This window comes from Lepidochelys olivacea (genome assembly GCF_965140295.1).
Source record: "Lepidochelys olivacea isolate rLepOli2 genome assembly, chromosome: 5".
In the NCBI taxonomy this organism is placed as follows: domain Eukaryota; kingdom Metazoa; phylum Chordata; order Testudines; family Cheloniidae; genus Lepidochelys; species Lepidochelys olivacea.
Window position 1 is genome coordinate 131,700,437 of NC_140415.1, and position 22,869 is coordinate 131,723,305.

The following is a 22,869-nucleotide window of genomic DNA, read 5'->3' on the forward strand; positions in this document are numbered from 1 at the left end:
CTCGAACAGCTGCACAAACTGAAAGTAAAAAGAGCATAGCAACAATGGCCTAAGAGCCCTGCAGTTTTCCTGAGGTAAGGGGAAAAATCATCACTGGTGTGGATTTCTTGGTTATCTAACAGCATAGGATGCAGTGATGCTGAGAAAGATGCAAAGAGCTGTCTGCAACCCGTAAAGGGCTGAGATGGAGAACGGGATCAGCAAACCCTAGAGCCTTTGATTGCTGTTATGAACTGTTTAAGCAGATGTAGTTCGATGTTGGAAAACAAATAATCTGTGTGTTGCTGGGCTGTACAATCTGGCATTTTGAATAGACGAGGTTTCCAAAATGCATTTGTGTGAATTTAAATGAGGTTGTTTCGCTCCATAAGAGACTAAAAGTTTGTAATGTATTCCAATCATTGCTCAAATCCCAAACATCTCCACCCATTTTGAAATTCATGGACAGTCCTGATAGTCATAGGTGGCCAGCTAAGCTTTCAAAATAACAAGGGGTGCTACCATAAAACAAATATTTACTGTTACCACTATTTGAAAGTTCTGAACTTACTTTGGGCATTGCAAATTCAGTATGCTGGCAGTGCATCAGCACATGATCCTGTAATATCATCACCGACGGCAGACACAACATGCCAATATGTGAAGAAAGTAAATGTCACCCCCATCCTCCAAAATTAGCAACTCTAGTCTAATTTCTGGCTGGAAATTTTTACTCAGTCAGATTCTTAGTTTTGATCTAAGCAGGAAAAGAAATGGTCCATTGTATTAAAGGCACTGAACTGAGTTCTGTTGTGCTCTGAATGTAGATATTCTGGGTTTACACCAGTCTAACAGAAGGTAGAATTTGGTCCACTATATATGTGCACTATGTTTCCTGTGCACTTCAAGCACTGCAGTGAACCACCAGAACACATGGCTTGATTTCCAAAAGTGCTGAGCACCTAGGCCGTATTGCCAACCCCAAAGCATTCAAAACTCATGAGACAGGCCTAAAAAAATACATTTTGTGTTCTTTGTCTTCTGGTTTCTCAGCTTTCAGAGTGGACTCATGTTTTCAAAATCTTCTCCGCAGTGATAAAGATTATTTGAAACCTAAGTTTTTAAAAACAGAAGCTGAGATTGGCATGTATTCATGTGACGTCGGGAGCTGCGGCTTTAATAAAAATGTCAAATCCACAAGGCATGTAATAAAAATCCAGTGTTGCCAACTCTCGCCATCCATTTTTAAAAAGTCATGGCATAGCATATTTAACTGCTTTCCCCTCCCTTCTCAAGGGAACACAGTGCCAGATTTCCAAGAGCGCTCAGCAGCCAGCAGCTCACACAGAATAACAGGAGCTGTTGAGGCACTGAGCACATTTGAAAAAGGCTGGTTCATTTAGGTACCTAAATGGGAGCTTAGCTCTTCTGACAATCTGGCCCTTACTATTGTGAGATGAAGCACAGAGCTGTGAATGCCCCAAAGGAGTTAGGCATCCAGGTCCCAGTTTCGGGCACCACTGACATGCAAACAACTCCAGCTAAAATGCTGTAGGTGCCTAACCTCCCTCAGCTCCTCAGTTCCTTAGGCACTTATGTTTCTGCCTCTGAGCATGTGCGTTGCTGCCTCCTTGTGGGTGTCTGGGTGCTTAGCTCCCATCTAACCCTCCGAGAGATTCACAAACCAGGGCCGCCTACTGGATCAGGTCTCTGAGGCAAGTTCACAGTGATGACAAACCCTTATAACATTTAACCCCGTGGTTAGGGTACTCACCTGGCAGTCTTACCATGCCACCCTTACTGCTCCACTGTGGCTAGGCGGCGCTGCCTTCAGAGCTGGGTGCGCAGCCAGCAGCTGCTTCTCTCTGCTCTTCCTTCAGAGCTCACCCCACCCCAAATACATTCTGTGCCCCCCAGTCTGAGAACTGAAAACAGCGGTGCGAGCAGCATGGCAGGGGACAGCGAGCAGCGCCTGTGGGAACATGAGCAGCCCGGTGGCGGGAGCCCTTCCTGATTGGGGAAGGGTGGCTATAGGGGGGCTAAGGCAAATTTTGGGGTGACTATAGCCCCACAAGCCCCCCCCCCAGTACTGCCCCTGTTGGTTTGGACCCTGAGTCGCTGTAGATTCAATAGGCCCCCATCCAACCCGAACTAGATGCGTACACCTCCATCAAAGTCCTGCATGGGCCGGAGCCATTACACCTCCTTGCTTGGTGCTGTTGGTGAGAGCGAAGGCTTCTGATGAGTCAACACACTCCATCACCCTGGCCACCGTGGAATAAGTGGATAACAGCAATCATCTTCTCCAGGCCACTAAATGTATGAAGGAGTTTCCATAGGCCCTAGCGATTCATTGTGTCAGAGGCCTTGGTCAGGTAGTTAAAATCCCCCGACTCAGGAGGAAATTTTGTATTCAGTGCTGGGTTTGAATGGTGTGTGGTAAATAAGGGCTAAGGCCACATATTGAATGATGATAATAGAGTTATTGAATAACTACCTATTCACTGAAGGCGGCCGGGTCCCGTGGAAAAATAGCATGTGATCATGTAATTAAAGACTGTTTCATAAAATACATGCAAGTAAGGGGGCTGCATTAAGTTTGCACAGGCAGCCTTAATTCTGGCATTTCCTAACTTTAGAGTGCTGAACTTTGTAATGTTAATATGCTTTGAATGTAGTGTTTTTGGATGTTTTATATTAATATTAACTGTTGTGCACAATGAAAATATTAATGAGGAATTCATTTGAATGTGTTTTGTTAACAGAAAGGTACAAAAAGTCTAACGCACTCAAGAGTAAGCAGGTATGGTACCCTTGTAAGCAGATATGGTTGAAGACATTTTGCTTTCCGTCTCATATCTTAAATATAAAATTATTGGACCACTTAAATATTAATCTTAGTATATGAAATACGTAAGGCTTGATCTACACTACAGACTTATGTTGATAGGGTCTACCAGCGGAACTCCTGGTGTAATTTGCCTCCAACAGCTTTGAAACCTTCTAGTTTCCCATTCATCACAATGCGGAGATGTGTGTCCTCTGGCTCAGTCTGGTACCATGCAGGAGATCCAGCATTAGCAAAATGGCATCTCTCACTGCCATTGAAACAGGGACAGGGATGACTTAACTGTTTCCATAGTTCATTTCTTAAAGACGCATAGGCCAAATCCTGGTCCTGTGTCATGTGGTAATAAGAGGCCATGGCCCAATATAGCCTTGGGACCCAGATGTGTATTATTTGGACTGGGGCAATGCATTGTAAGTGAAAGGGGACTTCTCTTTTCAATTTAAACAAATGTTTAAGTCTGGACAGTGGGGTTATTTTTGTGCATGCTTCGTAGCTACTTTCCATAGATCTTCCATAATTCATTCCAGGCCAGACTTGCAGACACGCTGGATCCAGGCAAAGCAACTGGGACTGAACTGTTAGTTTGGCCCTGTATTTCAGATCTTATTGGGAGTTACAAAATACAGGCCTTACACCTCCTGCCTTGCACCTTGTGTAGCTAGTGGCGCTGGAAAGTTTTTAGTAATTGGGGTGCTGAAAGCCAGCCCCCTTACACCTTTCTGCCCCCCCCCAGCCTCCCTGAGCTGAGGCTGGGAGCAGGGCTGTGTCTCTGGAAGTGGGGGACCCGGACAAGGGGTAAGGGGGCCAAGGCCACAGCTAGGGGTGGGCGTGGGGCCAGGAGCAGAGCCTCGGGCAGGGGCCAGCAGCCAGGACACCACGTGCGGGACCAAGAGCAGAGCCCCAGTGGGGCCAGCCGTGGGGCTCTGGGAGTGGAGCCCTGGGAGCAGGGGACCAGGTGCAGGGCGGGCCTCGGGAGAGGAGACCTGGGAGTCGGGGGTGGGGCGGGGCCAGGCACAGGGCCAGCAGCCAGGGAGTGGGGCTGCAGGAACAGAGCCCTGGGCGCGGGGCCAGGAGTGGGGCTGGCAGCCAGGACCCGAGTCCCAGATGAGGGGTTGAGGGGTGGAGTGCGGGCGGAGGGCCGGGAGCAGGGCATAGGCATGGGAAGCACCCCCAGTTTTATACATGGAGCCAGTGGCTGGGGAGCGGGGCATGGGGCTAGCCCCCGGGACCGGAGCCAGGGAGTGGATCCCTGGGTGTGGGGTCAGTGGCCCCGCATACAACCTGGGAGTGCTACAGCAACCCCCACACCCCTACTTCCCATGCTGATGTGTGCAGCCCATTATACCACGCAAAGGGCATGTAAAACACGCCCACATCAGCAGGCTAATATTTCAGCCCTATGCTGCACAGATGTAGAACATGGTGGCAAACTCATTGGGCAACATTTGCTGCTGCTGCAACTAGCTTCTGTGGGGCACAGTTGAGAGGGGGAATCACAAAGGAGCCGGTCGCAGCTCCACGGTTCTAAGGCCAGTTTGAGGCCAGCCAGGCATAGATTAGAGCAACCTAGTGGGTGCTCTAATCCTCTCCAGCTGGTGATGTCCACAAGGGGGTCTCTAGGCACTGTCTTGATAGCAAGGACGAGTAATAATAAATGGTTTCTGATGGGGCAGATAGAGGTATTTCTCACTCTTGTTATTAGACTGAGTTCTCAGACTCATAAGTGTTAGGTAAATTGTCAGGCTCTGATCATTTACACCTGTGTACAGTGAGTGCAAATCAGAATCCTCCGCTCAGCGACACAGGTGTTTTTACAGGTATTTTACACCCATTTTTCACAAGGGTTAATGCCTAGGAGGTTCATGTCAGTGGAGAATGAGGCCCTGTCTAGGTTGTTAGTGTGCTTAGCAGGCCTGGCTTCTATCTGGAACGTATGTAGTAACGGTATCAGCTAAGTGCATCTCAGTGTTCCACTTGGTACTAATTTTAACTGCACTTTTGTTGACAGCACATATGTTTCTAATATTTGGCCCTTCACTCTGTGTTTGATTTAGTCAGTCCATCCACCTCCAAGGTATCTTTGGTTCAAAACGTTGCTCTGATGTCTACAGAAGAACACAGTCCTGTCTAGACATTGAACCAAACACTGAGCTTGGAATACAGTCCTTGATGGAGTCTCCTTCTGAGCAGCTATGGCCATTGAGAAAAACAATGACAGAATGGGAAAGCACAGCAGGAATGACTGAAGCTGTAGGAGGAGCTGGTATCCCTGATAACAGGCCTTGACCACCACTTGGCACTCTGTGGGCCTGGCAGCACAGCATGATTAGAATTGGAAGGAAGAAACTTTGGGCATCTTTATTCTGCTTTACGGCCTTCTTTTTTCTTCTTGTTACACTCCAGGTACAGTTAATCCTCGGATTGGGTAGCTGAAGAGTTCTAGTCGTGGAAGGGAGGGAAAAGAGATGCACATGGTTGCACTCCAACTGTTACACAATTCTGGCAGGACAAAGATGTCATTAAAGGCCCTAAATATTTTAATTAATAAATAACACTTTAAGAAGAATCTTTGTAAAGAATTTCTACTAGTTGTGTACTTCACTGAGAGCACAGGGCTAGAGGGGAAAGGTAAATGAATTAATAACTTCCTTACAAAATAAGGAGAAAAGACAAAACCCAAAGGCAAAAAATCAATGTGGGTAATAAGGGCTTAGAAAACTTTTAGTAATACTAATCATATATAAAAAATGAAAACAAAAGTCCACAATTACTTCAAAGTCTGATCTTTCTCCTTTTTTTAAATTATTATTTATAGGCATTCATCAGTAGCCCTTCTCCTCCAGACAAATGAAATTTTGATGCATGTTTAAAGATGTCTAAAATCATTAATAATTTTGGACTGAGCTACTGACTGCAAACTGTGGCCAGGAAGCCCTGAGACAGTTGACAGAGTTGAGAAAGTGTTCTCAGAGCTGGGTGTCTCCTGGAGCATTGTCTCCAACGCATTGTCCTTTGATCATAATATCACAAAACTCCTAAATCCCAGCTGTTTGGACCTGCAGCCATTCCATAGTAGCCCGGGACTTGTCTGGCCACCTGTTCAATACTTGGGAAAGTATAGACCACCAGGGAAACCTAGGTGCTGCCACGAATGGTGATGGTGACTCAGTAAGTGGCATTCTTCCTTCCAAGTCTGTACTGACCCAATGGCCATTTATGGTGGTAGGAAGCACAGCGTCAGGCCAGCAAAAAAGTCTGATATGAAAGATAAATATGTTCATCTTTTTCCATAATATATAAATAAGCATATCCATTGCAGAGTATATTTAATTGGCATATCTTTGGGCAGAAGAAAACAGGCCCATTCCTCCTGCGGTATCTTCAGGGTAGTTTCTCCTCTTCCCCTGGAGGAGGCTGGGGCTTCATTTCCCCTTTCCCACCCCAGAATTGTCCTTTGTCCTGCATTTTGCTGATCTTCTTCTCCTGAAGTCTGAGCCCCTCCTCCCCAGCCCCCAGGGTCTCTCTCTGTCTGCTGTGTGCCCACTTACTTCCACCCAGAGCAGCTGGGAGGAAAGCAGTGGGACTTGGCTCTGCCCCACAGCATGCCAGCCAGCACAGCTGAACCAGCTTGGAGGTATCTTAATTTGCTGCTGTTTTAGACCAGACTGGCCTTTATTAATAGATAGCAACCATGGCTCATGTAAGTCAGTCTTGGCTTGCTGACAGACTCCTCTAGACTGCAATCTCAATAGCTCTCACAAGCTAAGCGGGTTCATTTGGTCCGGCCAAGAGTTGGATGATATAATCATAGATATCAGAGTGTAACCCTCCCCCCTGCCCCCAACTATTAAGCACTCATCCTTCGCCCTGCACACAAAACCATTTACAGTGTGCAACGTAACAAGAAGGTTTTAGTGATCCTACAAAACCCGGGGCAATTTTGTGTATTCTTGAGCGCCTCTTCTCTTGTATTTTCACTGTTTACTGACACCTCCCTTTTCTAGAGCATGCCTGTAACAGGCAGGGCTTGGATGACCAGATGTCCTGTTTTTAAAGGGACAGTCCCGTTTTTTGGGACTTTTTCTTATATAGGTGCCAATTACCCCCCATCCCCTGCCCCGTTTTTTCACAGTTGCTATCTGGTAACCCTAGGCAGGGCTAATTTTAAAAATGGGCCTTCCTCCATTTTGTAAGTCTTTATGAGACAGACAGCAGAAGGTATATTATAAACTACGGTGCCCTCACCAGTTTCAAGGTGAATAAATTACTTTGTCTACTTAAATTCCCTTTACAGTTTCAAATGGGTATAGTATTTTTCACTTCTATACTAAAACAGCCATGAAGTGCTGCTTAATGCTACTAAACAGCTGCCAAAGTCTCCCAAGAGATGGCTGCATTTCACTGACAAACACAAGGAAATTAGCATCTGCTAGCCAAACTGTATGTCCCTGGCCATGCAAGTTATGATGTATGTGTTTTTCTCCAAAGGTGGTTCTTGAACTGGGCAAGTCTGAAAGGAAGATAAAAGTCTCCAGTTTACAAGATGGTTCATTAAAACTGGAGGAGCAGCGGAAACATGCATATCAGTTTTTTAATAAACAGGAACTCTACAGCTATACCAGGAGAGTTTTAGATGCGGCCAGATACCCTATCCTGCTCTGGTGGTCCCCGCTGACTGGCGAGACTGGGAGGTTAGGTCAGTGTGGACAGGATGTCTGTTTCTTTACTATCAAGAGGACCTACCAGCATAATCACATGACAAAAGCCTTTCTCTTCTATGGTAAGGAACTGAGTCATTTTAAATGAGTGAGTTCCCTCCCCTCTGCTATTTCTCTGTTATAGATCAAGTACAGAGCAACTGTAAACCTCCACAGCAGAAGTTGTTAAAGTCTGTCTGGTGACAAAGTGCACCAGCAAGTATCTCTACTTGCACATAAAGTGTAGTTCTACTCTGAAAAGTGATCCTGGGAAATGGCATTATGGAATTACTTGTGCATTGTCTCTGGCTGACTTCTAGATCAAATGTGCTTGGTTTACATGTGACATGGACATTCTTCTCCCTGCCCACCCTGAAAAGCCAGCCTCAGATCTGAGAGTCAAGCTTGTTTCTTTCCTAGCCTCGCCAATTTGCCTTATGTGATAACAGCCCCATTCCCTTCCATGCCAAAGGGGTAACTAGTTGACTGTGAGTGGAACTCAGTAAACAGTTGCCATTGACGATGCCCAAAGAGTAGAATCTACCTCTCTCTCTGAGCAGTGTTGGCTTTGCAGGGTAGCAGAAGTAAAAAGCAGAAACAACATTTTTGTCACTAAAGTAAGCAGATATAACTCGAAGTGCATCAGTTAAGAAGCTGCAATTTTTACACAGTTTCTTTTTAGAGAAAAACTGCATTTTATGCATTCAGTGCGAGGAAGATTTTTTTATTCTCTGACTGTAAGCAGCCATCAACTAAAATGTCTGATATTAGAAGATTATTTCTGGGTTCAGCACCTTGATTCATTAGCTCAGAGGGGCACATGTGGTTTATTTTTTTTTTAAACAAAATGTGAACCACAGGAAACAAATGGCTTTTGATAATCAGTGAGCTTTATTTAACACTGAACTGCAAACTTCCCACCTCTTCCATTCTGAGAGCTCTAAATTACACCCAATTCCAAAGGGTAAGTAGGTCAGTTTAGTTTATTGGTGAGCCTGTGCTGAAGCATGAATGGGAAGAAAAAATAGCAAAGGAATAAAAAGCTGACCCATTTTAAATAAAAGGAAACCAAAGCTTACATCACATGGATACTATAAAGTCTGTGATATTTCTGGCCTATGACAGTGCTTCTGTTTGCCACCCCCAGCTCTAGCAGAAGTACAATTTGCTCATTGTACCAAGCTTGAGGAAATGATTAAATATACTTAATTAAACTGGAATGCATATATTAGCAAAAAGACCCTCCAAGTACTTTTTTTTAATCACAATGACAGTGCACATTTTGAAACTTTTTGAAAGGCAAATTCAAAAATGTTAGTTTTTACAATAGCAGGGAATGATTTATCACTGCCAGTAAAGGCAGACTCAAAGCTCGTATATTATATTAAATGCGAAAAAGAAACCCTATGTTAATGCAAGGCTGTTACATATTTAAACACAGCAAAGTTAAGGAATGCATAAAGCAAGCTCTCATATTAGCATTAACTTGCCTTTATTGTACATTATGGATAAGCTTTTCAGAAGGTCAGCCATCTCCTGGAGAGTGCAGTTTGCTCCTGTGAAGTTTGCACCTGCCATTGTCTTATGGGTGGAGATCTGGGTGTTTGCATCTCAAGATCTCAACCTGTGGGCCGCTTGCAGCCCAATCAGCACAGAGCTGCAGCCCACGTGACATCCTCAGGGACATACGGGTAGTATTGGATGCGGCCCACAATGGTAAATAGGTTGAGAACCACTGCCCTAGATACCTGCCAGGGAATTGCATCCCCAAGGGAGAAGCTTCCCTGCTCTGCCTCTGAAATTTTTGCCTATGGCTATTCAGAAGGTTTCGTGCCTTAAAGTAAAAGAAGAAGGTGCTTTTCGGTGGGATTGTTTTACTAGCAATACTTGCTTTTGTTTACGGTGAATCATCCCTGTTTACTCTCCCAGGCATTCTGTGTGGGTGATGTCTCTACAGAGGCACTGCTGACCTGTAATTTTTCTTCTTTGAAAAGTATCACCAGAGGCCCATCCTCTCCTCAGAGTTCAGGGTTCTGTTCAAAGGTGAAGTGTTGCCTCCAACAGTGGATTTTACTCCTGCCCTTGGGAAGGTTTCCAGGCAGTTCCTTTTTAAAAACTGGGATCACAGCGTTTACATTTGCAGGGAGAGCTCCTGCTTCCTCTGGATTTAGGAATGTATGTCTCCACTGCAGTCAGAGATGTGATTGAAGCTAGGGTAGCCATTCTGCCTAGCTTTAATCTAGCTAGAATGACAAAAATAGCGGTATAGATGTGGGGGCACGGACCCCAGCATGGGCTAGTAATGTGACTATGTACCTAGGGTCCCATCTGTGCTGAAACCCGTGCTGTTGCATTTACATTGCTATTTTTAGCCACACTAGAAAGCTAGCTCAGGTATATCTCTCTTAGCTTCCATCACACCCCGGATTGCAGTGGAGCCAAACCCTCAGAAGGTTCTGCCAGGAGCCAAGGCAGCAGCTGCTAGAAGTGAACCTCTTGGCAGGGGATGGTGTCCCAACTATCAAAGCTGCAGACATGAGAATTTGAAGGGTATGTCTACACGGCAGTCATGGAGTGTGATTGCAGCTGATGCAAAGCCCGGCTTGACAAAACCCTGGCTGGGATGATTTAGCTGGTGTTGGTTCTGCTTTAAGCAGGGGGTTGGACTAGATGACCTCCTGAGGTCTCTTCCAACCCTGATCTTCTATGATTCTATGATGTGGACGTGCCCAAACCAGCTTTAATCCAGCTGGCTTGAACACTGGAGCAGAGAAACCAGGCAGTGCATGCTCAGTATAGGCTGGCCATGCAGCTTCGCTGCTCTAGTAGCTGAGCTAGGCAGATGAAATCTAGCTCGGGTATGTCTGCACAAGCTGAAATCGCACCCTGTGACTGCAGTGTACACATACCTTAAGAGCCAGGGGAGTTCTACCCTCTCTACCCCTGGGAGATGAGACCCTGCGTGCAAGGTGCTTTCAAAGGAGCAGAGCCTTTTCACATCCCCCATTCCCCTCTGTACTTTGCCACGTATCACAGGTTTCCTAATTAATACTTTGGAGACTATAATTATGAGTGCTTTCCATCAAAAAGTTGGAGTGTGCTAATAAAGTTTGCGGATGATACAAAGCTGGGAGGTATTGCCAATTTAGAGAAGGACCGGGATATCGTACAGGAGGATTTGGATGACCTTGTAAACTGGAGTAATAGTAATAAGATGAAATTTAATAATGAGAAGTGTAAGGTCATGCATGTAGGGATTAATAACAAGAATTTTAGTTATAAGCTGGGGACGCATCAATTAGAAGTAACGGAGGAGGAGAAGGACTTTGGAGTATTGGTGCATCACAGGTTGACTATGAGCCGCCAATGTGATATGGCCATGAAAAAAGCTAATGCGGTCTTGGGATGCATCAGGCGAGGTATTTCCAGTAGAGATAAGGAGGTATTAGTACCGTTATACAAGGCACTGGTGAGACCTCATCTGGAATACTGTGTGCAGTTCTGGTCTCCCATGTTTAAGAAAGATGAATGCAAACTGGAACAGGTACAGAGAAGGGCTACTAGGATGATCCGAGGAATGAAAAACCTGTCTTATGAAAGGAGACTCAAGGAGCCTGGCTTGTTTAGCCTAACCAAAAGAAGGCTGAGGGGAGATATGATTGCTCTCTATAAATATATCAGAGAGATAAATACCGGAGAGGGAGAGGAATTATTTAAGCTCAGTACCAATGTGGACACAAGAACAAATGGATATAAACTGGCCATCAGGAAGTTTAGACTTGAAATTAGATGAAGGTTTCTAACCACTCAAGGAGTGAAGTTCTGGAACAGCCTTCCAAGGGAAACAGTGGGGGCAAAAGACCTATCTGGCTTCAAGATTAAACTCGATAAGTTTATGGAGGAGAAGGTATGATGGGATAACACGATTTTGGCAATTAATTGATCTTTAACTATTCATGGTAAATAGGCCCAATGGCCTGTGATGGAATGTTAAATGGGGTGGGATCTGAGTTATTACAGAGAATTCTTTCCTGGGTATCTGGCTGGTGAATCTTGCCCACATGCTCAGGGTTCAGCTGATCGCCAAATTTGGGGTCGGGAAGGAATTTTCCTCCAGGGCAGATTGGAAGAGGCCCTGGGGGTTTTTCACCTTCCTCTGCAGCATGGGGCACGGGTCACTTGATGGAGGATTCTCTGCACCTTGAAGTCTTTAAACCATGATTTGAGGATTTCAATAGCTCAGACATAGGTGAGAGGTTTATTGCAGGAGTGGGTGGGTGAGATTCGGTGGCCTGCATTGTGTGGGAGGTCAGACTAGATGATCATAATGGTCCCTTCTGACCTTAATATCTATGAATCTTGTTCCACCTTCTTTATCTCATCATAATCTTATTAATTCCCCTTTGTTCCACAGTGGCAGGTACTGTCATCATCTCTTTAATCCTTAAAAGATCTTTGTCTACCAGCTAGACCAAGATTAAGTGTGTGGTATTGGAATCATTTTAGGGCTTTTACCTCGACTGCGTATTTTTACAGGCTTCCCTTTGCCCAATCCTCCTCTTCTCAGTTAGTCAGTTTTACACTCCCATTTACAGTCCCTCATCTCACTCTGCTTTCTTGCATCCTCTCTGTAGTCTCATTTTTCTTGACACCTCCTCCAAGAGGAAGTGTACATGTAAAAGTCAAGGTTACTCTTAAGTCTATGGTATTTCACTATCCTCTACTCTTTATCTCTTCCTAACACCACTTAAAAGCATGTTTTAAAAAGAAAATAGCCCTCATGAGCTACTGTTCTAATAATTCACCTCCACTGCTAGCAGCTCACATCGCAATAACACAGCGAAAACAGAAAAAACAAGGGTCATTTTCCTATATGCGGTATGATGCCTCATCATGGGAACATACAGTCACCACACAGAATCACATGTAAAAAGAAGAGGATACAGAATGCTTTAACTCCCCCAAATACCATCCGTGTCCTTTATGACTCTTGCAGTAGTGGTATTAGGATTTTATACCTCCACCCATCATTGTAGGAGCTGGTTGGATTGAAGGGAGTGTCATTCTTATGATGGGAAGTCTTTTCCAAAGAATTAGGTCTTGCTGCATTTCCTAAAGATGGTCAGACTTTGGCTTCGCCTGATGACCTCTGAAAGTTTGTTTCATGGCCAGATCCCCTTGATTGAGAATAATGATTAAAATATCACATCCAAAGTACTGTACTAGTACTTAAACTACAATCAAATAATATATACCGTAGTCCCCAGCCAATAAATTGTCCTGATATAATTTTTTTAAGCACTTTGCAGTTAATCCCAAGACACAAATCACAGACTAATCAAATGAACTTCACGCAAAAAGTACTGGAGATACAGCAGTGGTTCTCAAACTAGGGCCGCCGCTTGTTCAGGGAAAGCCCCTCGCCGGCCGGGCCGGTTTGTTTACCTGCCGCGTCTGCAGGTTCGTAGAATCACAGAATATCAGGGTTGGAAGGGACCTCAGGAGGTCATCTAGTCCAACCCCCTGCTCAAAGCAGGACCAACCCCCCAATTTTTGCCCCAGATCCCTAAATGGCCCCCTCAAGGATTGAACTCACAACTCTGGGTTTAGCAGGCCAATGCTCAAACCACTGAGCTATCCCTCCCCCCAGTTATCCCTCCCTCGCCGATCCAGGCCAATGGGGGCTGTGGGAAGTGGCGTGGGCCGAGGGATGTGCTGGCCGCCCTTCCTGCAGCCCCCATTGGCCTGGAGCGGTGAACCGCGGCCAGTGGGAGCCACGATCAGCTGAACCCACGGACACGGCAGGTAAACAAACCAGCCCGGCCCGCTCGGGGCTTTCCTTGAACAAGTGGTGGCCCTAGTTTGAGAACCACTGAGCTACAGTGTATGATTTACCACCACGCTCTGGCTGCTTTGGGCCATTCTAGTGATGCAAAGCAGCCAAAAACCCAGTCTAAGGGGACAGTTGAATGGCCAAGTTTATGGCCACTTTGCATTGCTGGGGTGGTCTGAGTGAATCCATCCCAAATATCCGTTTGTCTGGTTTAATTCTCTTACCTGTTATAACACCTTGATATTTGGTTACTAAAGCTTTTTGGAATAATGTCTTTCTTCTTCTTATCCGGGGGAGGGGAGTGGAAGTAAGGTTACTTTAAAGGTAAATGGGCCCAAGCTCTGATAAGCATGTGTAATTATTGGGGTTACTGTGTACCCCAAACCTCTAGGGGTGCCACTAGCATGCCTAATGTACCCCATTTTGAAGGCAGGCACAGCAGGTAGGTCTTGTAGGCGCTAGCCCTGGTGGGTCCCAATAGCCAATCAGACACATGGCTAAGGAAAGGGCTACTAGGGCTGGCAGGAAAGGAGAAAGGTCGCCGATACCCTGGATACAGAAGCTTAGTTACAGTTCGAAGTGAGCAATAGTGGTTCTCGTTTGGGCCCCTGGGGCAGTCCAATCGAGAGGCAGGGCACTTCAGGCCTAGTGCCTGGGGTGCCCTCTCCAGTCCAATCTGTACTCAAGCAAATAAGCATCTGCAGGCTTCCAAGCCAGGCTCAGTTAGTGTCTCTCATTGGGGGTCCCCTTTGCACAGGCTCCCTGCCCAGCTGCTGCTGCTTGCCCAAAAGCCCCACAGAGACCTGCACTATGATGTCCAGCAGTCACAGCCTGTACATTTGCAGCACAGTTCCCGAGGCTTCTCTCCAGCTTCCTGCTGCTAAGTGGCTCCCACTCCTAAGTCCCAAACAGGGCCCTGGCACATCCTCGTTCAGGACCTTACCTGGCCAGGGGAAGGGGATGCACAGTGAGGAGGAGGCTCATGGGAGTTGAAGTCCCTAGCTTTGCAGATCCATCACACATGATTCATCTTAATGGTAACTCATATTCTCCAAGGCCCATAATCTGAGAATTTGGTTACACGAGAACGTGTGGTACGATCCCCACATCCCCACACTGGTGTTTATTGTTGTGCGGTAATTATTGGTTTCATAATTATGACTATTGTATCTGGAATTTTATTTTGACTCTGTGGCCCTTCGTTCCAGAGAAGGAAGCAATCCTGTTATTTCGAAGTGTCTTACAACAATTAAAAATAATAATGAGTCCACTAAAACGCAAAATTAACACAACCCTTTTTGGCCTAACTGTAAGCTAAAACACTGCTATTCCATTACAGAGTTTACTGGAAATATTAAGAGGCCAGTTGTGCCACCTTTACTTATGGTGAGTAGTACCTTACTACAGGACTAGTCCTTTTGCAGTCAACAGAACCTTACTACACATACAATCGTATTCATTGTGAGTAAGAGTGGCACAGGTAGGCCCGAAGTAAATAACAAGGGCCTTTTACAGTGATTTAAATATATATATTTTTCCTAAAAAGAAAAGGAGTACTTGTGGCACCTTAGAGACTAACCAATTTATTTGAGCATGAGCTTTTGTGAGCTACAGCCGATGAAGTGAGCTGTAGCTCACGAAAGCTCATGCTCAAATAAATTGGTTAGTCTCTAAGGTGCCACAAGGACTCCTTTTCTTTTTGCGAATACAGACTAACACGGCTGTTACTCTGAAACCTGTCATATTTTTCCTAGTTCAATATATTGAATATAGGAAGTGGGGGAGGTTTAGATTGGATATTAGGAAAAACTTTTTCACTAAGAGGGTGGTGAAACACTGGAATGCGTTACCTAGGGAGGTGGTAGAATCTCCTTCCTTAGAGGTTTTTAAGGTCAGGCTTGACAAAGCCCTGGCTGGGATGATTTAACTGGGAATTGGTCCTGCTTTGAGCAGGGGGTTGGACTAGATGACCTTCAGGGGTCCCTTCCAACCCTGAGATTCTATGATTCTATGATTAAGGATTTGGCTAGTAACATTATTTGTGTTTGTCTAGGTACTGACTTTAATATAGATAGCTTACCCCTCCCTCGTAAACGCCATCACGACTGGGCCCTTTTCCATGAAGAGTCGCCCAAAAACAACTACAAGCTCTTCCACAAACCTACCATCACTTTGTTCAACCATACAGCTACCTTCAGTCGCCACTCCCATCTGCCGCTAACTACTCAGTATCTGGAGGGCATAGAGGTCATAAAGTCTCTGAGATACATGGTTCCACTGCAAAAGAAGAATAGCTTGAGAAAAGGACTTGCACCGCTTGTGTATGTGCAGTCCGATTGCGACCCTCCTTCAGACCGGGACAGCTACGTGCGTGAGCTGATGAGCTACATCCAGGTGGACTCCTATGGTGAATGCTTGCATAACAGAGACCTTCCTCAGCACCTCAAAAACCCAGCCTCCATGGATGATGGTAACTTCTATAGAATACTTGCTCAGTACAAATTCATTCTTGCTTTTGAAAACGCAGTCTGCGAGGATTACATCACTGAAAAATTCTGGAGGCCCCTCAAGTTGGGAGTGGTACCAGTGTACTATGGGTCCCCCAGCATTACGGACTGGCTTCCTAGCAATAAGAGTGCAATCCTTGTAACAAGATTTTCACATCCCAGAGAGCTGGCGCACTACATCAAGGCACTGGACACAAATGACCAAGAGTATGAGGCCTACCTAGAATGGAAACTGAAAGGGGCCATCTCCAATCAACGACTGCTCACTGCTATCCGAGAACGCAAATGGGGAGTCCAGGATATCACGCAGGACAATTATATTGATGTGTTTGAGTGCATGGTGTGTAATAGGGTGTGGGAAAACATCAGAAGGCAGGAAAAGGTACTCATAACTCTAATTGTGTTTGGGGTTGTTTTCTTTTAAATATAGCTAGCTTTGGTGAACAGAATCTGACTGATCTTCCAACAGGGCTAAAACTCCCATGCCATGCTGACATACACAGACTGATGTACACTTTATTTAGAGAACACTGCCTCGTAAATTCATCAGTTATGATCATGAGGGGCCACTTGTTAGGGTCAGAGAGTAGTTCTATCTCCTTGGCCTCTCTCCTGGGATTACTAGTTGTGGTGGATTTTTCTGATAGGGACACAGCACACCTGGAATTAGACTGAAACCACAAACTCATGTCATGACTCCCTCAATCATCATGCAGTAAAGATGGGCAGCCACCTTTTCAAAAGTGCCCACTGATTGTAAATTCCACAGAAGTTTAGGTGCCCAATTTCAAGCACCAAGAATGGAGGTACCCAAAATCTATTTTCAATTTTTTCCCCCTTGGTCCTTTATCAATATGAATTGAATTATTTTTACATCTGCTTATCCAAATCAGGAACTGTGCTCACATTTACATTATCACACAAGCTGGCTTGGGACATCTCCTCTGCTCTTTTCTACTGTGGCAGTCTGAACTGTAGTGCTTTCTTATCAACCAGCAAGGGGAGACAGAAAACTCTTAGGAAGATGAACTGTACTCATATGCAAAATGGCACTAAGAATACTCAAGTTGTTTTCAGCTACTTGTCTGTTGCTCATTAGTTAAAGGGGATTAAAAATTTTGCCATGCAAATTATTGAGCATTCAGCTTATCTAGGATCCTCAATTCAATGGAGCCTTTAACTGATTGCAAATTTCGGATCAAACAACTTCTTTTTTGCTTAACCATGCAAGTGGAGGAAGCAGGTGTAGGAGAGAGTAACTATAGAACTGAAAGCTGAGATTCTCCTCATTCCCACATTGCTGGGTCTCCCTAATCAAGGAGGCTTCCAGGACCAAAAGGCCCGCTGAGTTCACCAGTGCCCGCTTCATAGCTCCTACCACACAATGCTTATATATTGAAATGATAACAAGTAATTGCTAAACTCTTAGAGTCAGAATCTCAGCTGGTATACATCAGCGCCGCTCTGTCGAAGTCAAGAGAACATCACCAATTTATACGAGCTGAGGCTTTGGCTATTATTCTCTAGGAATCTGATCCTGATCCATTGAAATCAGTGGGAGCTTTGCTAATGACTTCAATGAGCAATGATCAGACCCCAGAGCAGGGATTAGAATATTTTGCTGAAATGACTCAGTGGATTGGTAGCTACATAGAACCTTTCGCAGTTAGGTTATCAGTTCAGTGCAGCCCAGTTCTGTCTCATCTGGGAGCTTTTACCATCTGGTTTCTTTTTTCGGTGGCCTATATGAAAACTAATTTGGTTTCAGTCCAGTTCCCCGTGAAGAGATGTCTCCCTTCTGAAAATCAGCGCCATGATTACCACTCTCGTGGGTGTGAGAGAGACAAGGAGCCAACTGGACCAACTTCTGTTGGTGGAAGAGACAAGCGTTTGAGCTTACACAGTGTCCTGAAGAAGAGCTCTGGGAAGCTCGAAAGCCTCTCTCTTCCACCAACAGAAGCTGGTCCAATAAAAGGACCAACCAGCTTGTGTCTCTCATATCCCAACACGGCTACAACGACACTGCAAACAACTCATGTGGATGGGCAGAGAAACCAATCTATGCTTTCACTCTCCAGGGCATGGTTAAGGTACATTATGCAGGGCAGGGTAGGGAAGCTTTCAGTTTCACTGCATGTGCGGTGCCCATTCTATCAAAGCAGGCAGGCAGGTTACAGTCCAGAATGTGAACTTCACAAAGAGGTGTTCCTACGGTGCAAGAAACAGTGAAATATGCTTTCACTGAGAAAGAGAATTTGGGAGGAGAAGAATTCGGGAGGGATAGCTCAGTGGTTTGAGCATTGGCCTGCTAAAACCCAGGGTCGTGAGTTCAATCCTTGAGGGGCCCATTTAGGGATCTGGGGCAAAAATTGGGGATTGGTCCTGCTTTGAGCAGGGGGTTGGACTAGGTGACCTCCTGAGGTCCCTTCCAACCCTGATATTCTATGATTCTAATCAGTGCAGCTATCCATGACCTAGAGTCTAATTAAACCCTTCCTGTGTTTCTCCTCCATTGCCAGGGATTGTCACCCAGGAGATGGAACGCACAAGTTAACCACCTGAGCTGCCCGAAACCTGAGGCTTTCTTGTTCTCCTCTCCAAACATACGCTGGACATCTCTGCGAGAGATGTGGATACCAAGCTTTGAACAATCCAAGAAAGAAGCCCGAGCACTGAGACAGCTGGTGGAAAGGAATATGAATTTTACAGCTCAGGAATTTTGGACACTTGTATTCAAAGAATAAACACGACAGGCTATTGCACAGAGTGAGCTCCCCAAAGGAGTGCGCTTTGTAATATTCTTTTGCACACTGCCTTAACATCTGTAGGTCAATAAGTACAGGAAGGAGTTAAACTGTCCTGTAAGATAGAATGCAGTAGGTACAGTACTCAGTAAGTACTGATAAACTACAGAATTACCCGAGCGGTTTTTTAAAAACTATATTTTTATACTAATTGCCATTAGCTTGCACATTTGAGCATTAAGACCCCTACTAAGGAAGGTGCTTAACGCACATGCCTGATTTTAAGCCTATGAGTAGTCCCAGTGAAGCTAATGGGACCACAGTCACTTGCTTAGTAACAGGCCCTTCCTTGCAGAATCAGGCCCTTCGCCTTCTCTGATCCAAGCTCCCACATCCCGGGGTTGACATCCACAGGCTGTGGAATAGTTTATACAATCACATTGGTGTGACCTCTGTGGCAGCGTGCCTTTGAGACAGGTGTAGCGATCAGGCTTGCTGCTGAGTAGGTCTGTTTATCATCAGTCCCCTTGGCATTCACAGGTTTAGTTGAGACTTGGCAAGCTAAGACGTCCTGCGGCTGAGAAGGAATGTAAAATGCATCAGTATTTAGCACTGGGAAATTCCAGCTGCTGCTTCCCGGGGATGGAAAGAATGAAAATGTGCTGGGTAAGATTTAACAACCATCTCCTTTTGAAAACATAGAACCCTATGAATTTTTGCCCTCCAGGAGGGTCACTCCAGATTAAATAATTCTGTTTATTCTGTAGTAATCTATTTTCTTTCATGTAGACAATAATAGCCGCACAAAGGTGAAAGGATGCGATTGGCTGAAGCAGGGATTAAATGAAGGGCCTGATCCTGCTGCAAAGCCGTCCCTGTGTGGACACTGGAAATGCTACAGTGACACAGCTGGAACAGAGCTGTCACAGAGTCAAAGTGCCTAGCCCGCTATCGGAGCCAGCCCATGAGGCATATCTGATACCCAGGGGTATGTCTACACTGCAGAAATAACCCCCCCAAACCAAAACTGTGCAACGAGTTTCAGAGCTTGAGTCAACTGCGGGACTTGCACTACCGGGCTCAAAATCACGGGCAAGGCGTTCCTGCTCAGTCTGCAGCCAGTCTGTGAGACCAGCCCAAGTGGGAACATCCACACTACTATTTTTAGCCCTGTTGCATGAGCCCAAGTCAGTTGACTCAGGCTCAGACTGGCTGCCTTGTTTTTGGTTTGCAGTGTAGACGTACCCTGACATGCAGTCTTCAAAAAAATTGCCTGTTTTACCTTTTAACATAACACCAAGAGCTGTAAAATATTGCGCTCTCTCTCTCTCTCTCTCTCTCTCTCTCTTTTAAGAAGCTGTGAAGAGGGTTGATGCTGGAATGATCGGGCCATCTGAGAGCGATGAACTAAGCATAAAGTAGGAGAACAATGGAGCGACTAACTTAGAAATCTTACACTGAATCAATGACTAAGAAAGTAATTAAAGACATACAATATAAGAATTACTGTAAAAAGAAAAGGAGGACTTGTGGCACCTTAGAGACTAACCAATTTATTAGAGCATAAGCTTTCGTGAGCTACAGATTACTGTGTTCATTTCAGTGCAGCATGGGCCCTGGTCACACTGCTGGTGCATGACTGGGCTCTCTCCTGCACACAGGATGCTGAGATGGGGTGGCACCCGTTGGAAATTCAGCCAAATACGTACTCAGGCGAGGCATTAGAGAAAGTTGCAGAGGGATCTTGAAGGCTGTAGGTGCTGCATACTTGCCATGTGTGTGATGCCTTTTACCAGTCATCTGCCCTGTGTCTGCCTTCCAAGAAATATGGTGATACAATGCGTGGTCTCCCAGCTGCCTTTCTGACAGTGGATTGGGAAGAACAGCACATGGGGCATCTCTGTTTGGGCCTTAAGACCCCAACACATTTCTTCCATCTGCTGTCCTGAGCAATTAAGTATAGCATGTGGATTCAGCTACTTCTCCACAGAAGTGCAAAGCAAATGGTCATGCCTAGAGAGTAGCCCTGTGTAATGCATCTTCAGATCTGGCCACATGCTTTACTCTATGTAATTATTATACTTCATATATCAAACTAAACAGTGTAAAATAAATATTTTCCAAATTAAAAAAAAAGTCCCCAAAAGTAACCCCCCATCTCTTATTGGGCCAAATTTTATAATATTTTTAGCAGTTTAACTAACAGCCATCTTTGTAGGAAACCAAACATTACAAAAATAGTGTAACATCACTAAAGCTTAGACATATACAGAAGGAGTAGGAGGAAGAGCAATGTTATGATAAAGTTCTAACTGCCCTACATTTTCTGCTGAATGGTTTTTAAAACTACTGATCTCTCGCTTCCCGGCATCTGTGTAAATATGTCTACTAAACACAGTTTTAAATGTCTGTAATGTAGTTGGTTTGCTCATCTCTTAATATGCTCCTTTAAAAAAAAAAAGGCATTATTTACATTCGGCATCTGGAATATCTGGGAAGTTTTTTCATCTAGCATGTGTACGTATTACATACAAAACACTTTATTAAAAGAATATTAAAGTTGCAAAGTCAAGCATGACCATATTACAGGGGTGGGCAAACTTTTTGGCCTGAGGGCCACATCTGGGTGGGGAAATTGTATGCTGGGGCAGGGGGTTGGTGTGTGGGAGGGAGTGTGGGGTGCAGGAGGGGTGTGGGTGCTGGGGTGCCTCAGGGCAGGGGGTTAGGGGCTCAGGGCAGGATGTTGGGGTGCAGAAGGGGTGTGGCAGGGGGCTCAGGGAAGGGGGTTGGGAACTCAGAGTAGGGGGTTGGGGTGCAGGAGGGGTACGGCAGGGGGCTCAAGGGAGGGGGTTGGGGACTCTGGGCTGAGGGTTAGGGGCTCAGGGCAGCGGGTTGGGGTGCAGGAGGGGTACGGCAGGGGGCTCAAGGCAGAGGGTTGGGGTGCAAGAGGGGTTCAGGGTGCGGGCTCTGGCCCAGCGCTGCTTACCTCGAGCGGCTCCAGGGTAGCAGCGGTGCGCAGCAGGGCTAAGGCAGGCTTCCTGCCTGCCCTGGCCCCGCGCTGCTCCCAGAAGGGGCCGGCATGTCCGGCAGTGGCTCCTGTGGGTGGGGTGGGGCAGGCGGCTCCGCTGTGCACTGCCCTCGCCTGCATGTACCACCCCCAAAGCTCCCATTGGCTGCGGTTTCCTCGTTCCTGGCCAATGAGAGCGGTGGGGGGTCGTGCCTGCAGGCGAGGGCAACACATGGAGTCCTCTGCCCCGCCCCAGAGGGGCCGTAGGAACATGGTGCCATCCGCTTCCAGGAGCTGTGTGGGGGCCAGGGCAGGCAAGGAGCCTGCCTTAGCCCCACTGCGCCATGGGGCTGGCAATCCCACAGGCCGGATTGAAAGCCCTGACAGGCCATAGTTTGCCCTCCCCTGCCATATTATTTAAGAAGTCTGCCAGGAGTAGAATGCAGTAGGGTTTCGGTCTAGTACCATATCCAGAAGAGAAGAGAACATCCTCTCCTTTCTTGCAACCATCTACCTCATTCGCTGTCTATCCTGTGAATGAGGCAGGGCTGCTGTAGAACAAGAAGTATGTGATCAAGTAATTAAAGACGGGATCATACTGCATATGCCTTAGGGGGTTGAATTAAGCTTGCACAGGCATCCTTAATTCTGGCATTTCCTAACTTTTAAGTGCTTGACTTTGCAACCTTTATGATCTTTACAAACAAAAATTTGTTAAATTGCCTAGGTTTTTTAAAAAGAGAACTAGGAAAGCAGAAATTCCATCATGTGGAACCATATTAACAGCTGGGGAAGGGGCTGGGACTGACAGCCGAAGCCCTGAAGTCACAGAGGTCACAAAAAATCACGGAATCCATGACCTCCATGACAGACTCGTAGCCCCATTTGTTTGCAATCTCAGCAAAGAGGCCAGGACTTGGCCTGGAAAATAATTAATATTTATTAGTTCACACAACATATGCTGCAGAATGCCTAGTGGTACTGAAAGCACCCACTTACTTGTTATTGTACAATGTGACAGAACTCATAGGATCAGTAACACACTGTGTTATATTCATACATGTACAGTGAGCATCATGTAATTCCTAAAAGGCCCCAAAACTTCAGGCGCAGGTCGAGCACAGGGCACCACATCCACGTTACTGTGGCTCACTGTTAAAATGCTCTTTCGAGGCCTCCCTCAGCTGTATAGCCCCATGCCAAGCTCTTCTAATGGCCCACACCACCAGTGGCAACCTCTTTACCTCACAG

At 45.8% G+C, this 22,869-nt stretch overlaps 1 protein-coding gene across 2 annotated transcripts; it reads left to right on the plus strand.

Moving 5' to 3' along the window:
- Nucleotides 1-21,052, plus strand: FUT10 (fucosyltransferase 10). Of its 2 annotated transcripts, XM_084629435.1 has the most exons (6): nt 19-74; nt 2,745-2,782; nt 4,885-5,233; nt 7,319-7,610; nt 15,414-16,249; nt 18,387-21,052. In XM_084629435.1, exons 3-6 carry the CDS (start codon nt 5,153-5,155, stop codon nt 18,609-18,611), a joined length of 1,434 nt encoding a protein of 477 aa, XP_084485561.1. In that variant the 5' UTR covers nt 19-74; nt 2,745-2,782; nt 4,885-5,152; the 3' UTR covers nt 18,612-21,052. The 2 variants fall into 2 exon arrangements, with proteins under 2 accessions (XP_084485560.1, XP_084485561.1); XM_084629434.1 differs by lacking the exon at nt 2,745-2,782 and having other exon boundaries at nt 1-74.
- Nucleotides 21,053-22,869: the final 1,817 nt, after the last annotated feature.